The sequence below is a fragment of the Austrofundulus limnaeus genome, unplaced genomic scaffold, assembly GCF_001266775.1.
Source record: "Austrofundulus limnaeus strain Quisiro unplaced genomic scaffold, Austrofundulus_limnaeus-1.0 Scaffold61, whole genome shotgun sequence".
Taxonomy (NCBI): domain Eukaryota; kingdom Metazoa; phylum Chordata; class Actinopteri; order Cyprinodontiformes; family Rivulidae; genus Austrofundulus; species Austrofundulus limnaeus.
In genome coordinates this window covers 1,927,595-1,935,017 of record NW_013952463.1, presented here as the reverse complement: position 1 = coordinate 1,935,017, position 7,423 = coordinate 1,927,595, and the positions used below count along the sequence as shown (strand labels likewise).

The following is a 7,423-nucleotide window of genomic DNA, read 5'->3' as shown; positions in this document are numbered from 1 at the left end:
GGTTTGATTTCTTTGTATGTATGGATCACTTGGGTTGTTACCAACATCTGGTGAAAATTTCATGTCATTAGCACCTCTAGTAATATATTTACTGAGAACAATGGTGACGTGTTCAATACTTATTTTACCCGCTGTATGCATCCAAAAACGTAGATGATTGGAACCATAGGTACAAGGGACATAGGTATCTGGAAACATATGTACTGGAGATCATAGGTACTGAGAAGTATAGGCATCCAAAAACATAGGTACTTGGAAACATAGGTACCGAGGGACATACGTATCTGGAAACATAGGTACTTTTAAATTTACTTTTAAAGTACTGGGGAACATATGTATCGATATCTGCCTCTCATTAACTTTGCAGTCAGGGAGTGACAAACACAAGTGTGTGATTACCATGGCGATCATACAGTATTAAGTTACTGGAAGATGCTTTTTAAACTTCTCATACAGTTTAAACATACAAATGTAACATTTTTTCTTACCAATAATTTAGATTATTGTGAAACTGATGTTGGATTTGTGAGCAGTAGCTAATTTGGCATCCTTCAAAATTTCCTCAAAAATCTTCATGTTTGATTTACTCTCAGGACTCAGATTTAACTTTTACAAAGTTGAAGAGTTGGCCCTTAGAAAAAAAATTTGTTCTGTGTTTTTTAAATCGTGGCCTATCATCTGAAAAGTGTCTGAGATGGATCAACTTTAGGCAAAGACAGAAGTAAGCAAAGATTCAAGAGCGAGGTTAGAACTACAAAGAAAAAAAAAATAAAACCTCTTTACTGGTTAAATTTCAAACCCTGAAAACTGAGTGGTCACAGGRGCAGTAACCAGACTCTGAGGTGACGGCAGACGGAGATGAATTCGCTGCATGGCTGGGCACCGGCAGGAAACACAAGCAGAGTCTCAGGTTTCCCAGAGGGGTGAGAGCTGTTCAAAGATGTGACTCAAACTGGTGGGACTGGGAGGGAAAACAGGCCAGAGTCATCAGCAGCTTTTTGTTCCCCATACTGAGACTGCTTTTCTGCAGACGCTCAAACCGTGGCACATTTTACTGGAATTTAACCTAAACTACTTAAAATACAATCATTTTATTCTTCAAGACAAATTTAGATGTGCCTAAAATAAAAAGGTTTGTTTTCAGCAGCATGCATGTAGGTGATGTGACACTAGTTTCATGTTTTTTGTAGTTGTTCAGACAATCTAGTTTCAGGCAGTGATTGTGACCCCCCCACCGCTGAAAGGCAGACGGTAAAATAATTTTGTGTTTGTAAGCCAAAAATCTCATGACTCACTGGACGATTTAAATAAAACTTAACTGTCAGTCACTGTATCGGGACTTTATCTATGTTGTACTTTATGAAAGCCATAAAAGATATTTGGCTCTTCCTTTAAAATTGTAATAATACAAATGAAAAAAAAAAATCAAAACTAAATTACAGTACAGGCATAGTACAGGGGGACATGGGTACTAGGAACAAGTTGTCTGTATGATCACCTGAAACCATGTAACCTTGTGTCTATTCCCAGTACCTGTGTTCCCCTCTTCCTGTTTATGAGGAACATAGGTATTGGGGAATAAACTAAGTTCACCCCACTGTTCCACCGTACAATGCCTGCCCTGTAGTTCAGTATTTTTTTCATTTGTTTAAAAAAGACATTTGAAAGGGGAGAGCGTAGGTACCGGGTAATATAGGAACTCCCCACCGTATTGTACCATATGAAAACTTTTACCATTCTGTGCCGTGTTGTTTACAGCTTAAACTTTTATAAAAGAACGTTAAAGACTAAAGCATGTGTCCTGAAAAAACCTAGCAGAAATCATAAACAAAACCAGTTTTCTATTTTTACTTGTGTTTACTGTGCTGTATGATGTTGGCTGTCACCATGGATGCTGAATAGAAAAAGTAATAAAAAAATRAACAAATTGTTAGAAAATAAAAGTTATCAAAGAAAAAAAAAACAGCAAGAACCCATTTCTGTATTTGTATCATAAATTTAAAATAGAAATTCAACTTTTCACTCTTATTAAAAACTTTATTTGACAAAGTCCTAAATAGTAAAGATGACACTAAAACAAGAAACTGTTGGACTAAGTCTTATGGTAAATCTGCTTTTTTTTGCACAAAGTTTAGTTTGGATTTTTTGTGAAAATGCCACTATTGTACCCAGATAGCTCCTATGATAGTTTTATTTGAAGCTGAACGGCGAGTTAACGTCTGAACAGAGCCAAGACTAAAGTGGCTGATGTCTTACAACTCTAATCTAAAAAAATAAAATAAAATAAAATCTATACCAGCTTTTGCATAATCTCTTTTTTAAATTAAACTTCTCCAAACTGAGGTCATTTGAGGAGCTATCTACAGCAGTTCAGATATTAATTCCTCATACCCTTCCCAAAATAAATCCCACCAAATAAAGATTTGAACAATAGCTACATACGAGACACAAAATGCGTCAAACGTCATGTTTCTGGCAGCTCTTTTATGAAACACCATCAGAGATRGATAACTTCAGTCATTGTAAAGTCTTTACTAACCAAACATAATTTAAGAATTATAAAACATAGCTTTATACTTTAAATACACTGGTACGATTCAGTACAAAAATAAGAGGCAGTGAAATGTTTCCAAAGCCTACACAAACACTGTTGTGTCATCAGTCGCGTACTGGCACTCAGATCAGTCCTGGGTGGACCAGTTTGGCACATTATTATCCTCCTCCTCGAAAAACACAGCGTTCATTAAAATACTGAATTATAATCTGTTGCTTTCTCTTTTTACAATAGCACGTTGCTGCACTCGGAGAACGACATAGATGCTGAGCAGCCACTAGATGGTGCTTTGGACCAGCAGGAGAAACCCCCTCAGCTCAAATCAGATTAGTTTCATCACTTCCAGGGTGTGTGTGCTGCAAAGGCAAACAGGGAAGTCCATGACAACAGGATGTCCGTGGTGAGTTAAACATCTCGCACCGTTTGTGTTCAACACTCCAATTATCCTCAGATGAGGTGTTTCCCACAGTTTGTCTTTGGATTTTCTCTTGTGGTTGCAGCTGGAGTCTGCCCAAAGTGGCTGGAGCAAATCGTCTCTATAAATCCAATTTGCAGCCTCGTTTTTTTTCTTCTCATTCACACWTAAAAAAACAACAAAAACAACCTGCATTCACTCAGTTCCTTTCTTTTTCTCCTCCTCGTAACYCCAGCATGTGCTACGATTTATCCCCTTGGAGAACCTAAAACAAAGATAAAGTCTGTTACGGGTCCAGTTCGGTAAAATCATTTGCAGTTTGTTTGTGTTCGTATGATGCAGGACATGTGCGCTCGCCTGCTGACGGTGGCGTGGAAAACTGCACGTGTTTCTTCTCGGCACTCGGCGATGCTTACCTACCTGGTTGCGAGTTTTATGGGACTTCTGCATAAGCACCCTCCACTGGTCGTACAGCTTCATGGACATGCTGCTGCAGCCGTAGGCGTGCTTCCTTACCCAGCCGAAGAACTGCTTCAGCTCGCGACGCAGCGTGGAGTTGGAGTCTCCGCTCGACTTGGAGTCGCAGGAGCCCGACATCAGCCGCTCTGCGGGGGAGGAGCCATTATTTTTAGTAAAGAGGGAACAAAAATGCTCTCAATCTAGTGGTTTTAGTCGGGTTTTACTTTATTGAACTTTGGGTTACAGGAAGTTTCTGCTTGASTGAAAAAGAAAGTAAAATGTGCTTCGGTTCAATCACGAACAATAGAACAGTTTAGTACAAATAAAGATTTAAAGTATTAGGAAGTAGAAATCTGCACAGTGATTTTTAGTTTACTTGCAAAAACATGACTTGCTCTTGTTTTTTCAGTGATGCTGTCCAGCATTTTTATTGGAAAACGACACCTTTTTTGCGCTTGAGGCCGTTTTTAGGTGCCAAAAACACCATTCTGTCTATCGGTCTGTTTCAGTCAAACTAATTAAAAAAATATTCAAGTCTCTGAGTTTTTCCAGTTTGCAGAGAAAAAAACATTATGTATATGTATATGTATAACAGTATGGAACCTTTGTGATCTATAGTGTTGCTGCTTATTGCAAATTCTGACCAGAAGTTAGATACTAACCCTAACCTTGATATTTTGAATACCTTGTCACTTTAATTCCAAGTACAATATTTGACCTATCCCTTCAAACTCAAAGTAGGAATTCATTTTCCTATTTTACACTGCATAAAGTGTTAGATTATCYTTTCATGGCCATCATTCTCCAGCACAAAAGAGATGATGGATGGATTATTGTTTCAAATGACCTGTATTAGCAACAGGTTTTAACATTATCCCCTAAAATTAGAAATGTTTCTCTGCTTCAACACCTGATTTCAATGAATGGGTGATTAACAAGCCTCTGCAGAACAAGAAAAGGTAATGCAATCATGGAATCAATGTGTTGGAGCAGAGATACAAGTAAAACATGCAGGACAGTTAACCCTCGAGGACCAGGATCGAACATCCCTGCAATAGACCACCGTACAAAGTTTTAAGCAACATGTTGCTCCCCGAAGGGACCAAAAAGGAGTTAAAAAGCAGAGATCAAGAATAAATAAACATCTCACCACTGTGGGGGGTGGAGGCCGCTGTGGGGTGGCTCCACTCACTCCAGATCCCGGCCTTGCGAGAGCCGTAGATGCCCACAGGGTTACAACGAACCTGCGAGAAAATGTACTATAAACGAACAGAACCGACGGCTGAAAGGGTTATTTTACACTTGGACAGTGGTGGACACAGCTAATCAAAAGGTTAGCTTTTCTTACTCATAACTAACTAAAAATATAGCTTCCCTAATGCTAAATGTATAAAATGAGCAGAAGCCAACAGAAACTGCTAAAAGAAATCTGCGTCACACATACTAGTTTCCACCCGCTTCGGATGTTATCATCCATTAAATGGACGTTATTAGTCGTTATCAGTCCCATTGAATGGCTTCAGACTGTCAGCTGGTTAATATGAGGCTTAAAGCCACTAAGGTTAATTTTAGAGATAATGACATAGGCTACGATAAAGTAGACTAGACTCGGGCGGTAGCTGATTGTTGCATTCCAACGTATATGGCACTGGTAACCCACTAGAGGGCACTGTCAGGACAGTCTGAAGCCATTCTATGGAATAACAGCTAATAACGTCCATTTAATGGACTGATAACATTCAAACCAGCTGTTAGTTTCCTTGGAGCTGAAGACCGGTGGGACTGACAACAACCTGTTAGTGTTAGCTAGAGATGGGACAAATGGCTCTTTGAAGGGATCTGGATCTTGGGGAGCCGTTTGTTTCATAGGGCCGCTCAAGAGAGCCGTTTGATTTTGAACATYTTACGTCATCACGTAGGGAAATACGTCACCACGTAGCCGTACGTAATGACGTCGTCCCGTCACGTGGGTGGAACCGTGTGTTTGTCAAGCGGAAACCCCCCTCCCCCTTTCACRGTGAGATTCTGTACTCCACAACTCTGCCTGTTTTCCYTGATGAAGCWAAGCGGGAGCAATTTAAGTATGAAAAAATAAAGAACTAAAACTACAAATGGCTCGTTATTGCCCATGATTCGGCTCCTATCGTTCATTGTAAAGAGCCGTTCAAAGGATTTGGATCGTTCGCGAACGTCCCATCTCTAGTGTTAGCTTGTTAGTTAGCTGTTAGCGCGCCCGAAGTTGGAAAAACCTCATTTAGCAGAAGCTAACTGGTCCGCTAACGGTTTTCAAAGTTAGTGAAAAGGTTAATCCGCTAAACAAACAATTAGCTCTGCTGTTAGCTTAACCGAGCCCACCACTGCACTTTGAGGTACAAAATATCACCACACCTGGACGAAATACACCGTTCCGGGTCTCAGTCCAGCCAGTCTACAGGACGTCTGATTCCCAACGTCATCCATCACCTAAAAAAAACACACACACAAAACAACAGCAAACCCTGATGAGCTGAGCGCTGGAGGTCCGACCACAGTATTAAATACCAGTGTGCAGAAACTAAAACACAAAGCAGAGTCAGGATGCAGAAAACCCAAACCATGCACAGACCCACACATGCATGAACACCACATTGTTTAGCGGCTCCTGATCAGCATGTTTATCAAACTATTTTAGTGTAGCTGTGCCTGCTGGGTAAAAATCTGCTCCCGATTATTTATGACACAGCTGGATATGCTGGGACACACACACACTTGTACACACACAAACACCGAGGGGTGTGCGCAGGTACTCAGGCAAAATGGAGAGAAACCGAAAATGAAGAAATTCCAAGGGAAGAAAAAAAGAAACATCCGTGTTGCAGCAACTGATAATTCTCACTTTCTCCCTGGCGTCCTGAGTGTAAACACTTGTTAAGCGGAGCGCCAACGGAAAGCAGAACATGTAAATTACAGGCAGCAGAGTGCTAATGGTGTGATGTAAGGGAAGCCAAACGAGGCAGACGCTACAGCTGAGCGACCATATTGAAGACATTAACAGCTATCCCTCCATTCCTCAGCATGACCTCATGATTAGGGCCGGTTCAGAGGTGCTTTGTTTCCACCATCAGAACCTTAAAGCCACTTGGATTCAAGCCTCCGCTCTCCTCCTCTGAATGGTATCATCTCTCCACCGCGCCTCTCCACTCCCCCGGTTTTCTTTTCCTTTTTCCACGTTGCGAGTAAAGACTTGCTTATATTACGATGCTGTAATTCCTCCCTAATTACAGCAGAATCCTCCCTCCTGTCCCGAGGAAAATGATTTCTCTGAAGTTCCATCTGCATGACAGACTCTTTCCTCGAGTATTTTTCATTCATAAAAGGTTTGCGAGGGACTTGTTTACAGTGGATTTGGCCTAAGGTTTCACCCTTATTAAAACCCGATTTCTATGACTTTTTTTTTCTTCCGTGAAGGTTTTTGACAACTATTAACTCACCTGGCAGAGACAGCTTTAAACACACTAGGTTGAGATGTGAAACAGCTGGTTCTGTATCTGTTTGCGTGTCAGAGATGAAGGGAATGTATAAATTTCTAAATGTGGATTCTTACCTTCCAGTCCTGGCTGTCCTCCAGCCTGTAGCGGATCTGATACTTGGCTTGAAACAGGAAGTCTTTGAGAGCCGGTGGGGCCTCCCAGCGAACGCTGAGCTGGTCCTCCAACTGGCCAACACGACTGACCAGCACACCTGARGGGGGGTCGGTGGTCACTGTAGGGGGAAGAGTTTGATGTGAAATTAATAAAGTATTGTTTGAATTTTCAGATACCAGTGGTGGGCACAGCTAACTAAAGAGTTAGCTTCACTAACTAAAAATACAGCTTAGCTTACGCTAAACAATAAAAAATTAGCGGAAGCTAACACTAACAGCTTGTTAGCCTTTGCGCTAGCACCAACGCTATATTGCTTTATATGTATTAGCTCGGCGCTAGCGTGACAAACAAGCTAAACTGAGGTCCTCCATC

The 7,423-nt window shown here is 41.0% G+C and overlaps 1 protein-coding gene across 2 annotated transcripts in view; it reads right to left on the bottom strand.

Moving 5' to 3' along the window:
* Positions 1 to 2,464: 2,464 nt before the first annotated feature.
* The window catches only part of crlf1a (cytokine receptor-like factor 1a), a 23,548-nt gene continuing 18,589 nt past the window's right edge, over positions 2,465 to 7,423 (bottom strand). The window contains exons 5-9 of one of the 2 annotated variants that reach the window (XM_014009785.1): positions 7,012 to 7,169; positions 5,817 to 5,891; positions 4,579 to 4,672; positions 3,386 to 3,574; positions 2,465 to 3,234 (exon numbers count right to left, since the gene is read on the bottom strand). In XM_014009785.1, the coding sequence (XP_013865239.1) occupies positions 3,218 to 3,234; positions 3,386 to 3,574; positions 4,579 to 4,672; positions 5,817 to 5,891; positions 7,012 to 7,169 (533 nt within the window). In that variant the 3' untranslated portion in view covers positions 2,465 to 3,217. The remainder of the gene's footprint in view (positions 3,235 to 3,385; positions 3,575 to 4,578; positions 4,673 to 5,816; positions 5,892 to 7,011; positions 7,170 to 7,423) is intronic. The other variant, XM_014009784.1, reaches the window with a different exon arrangement.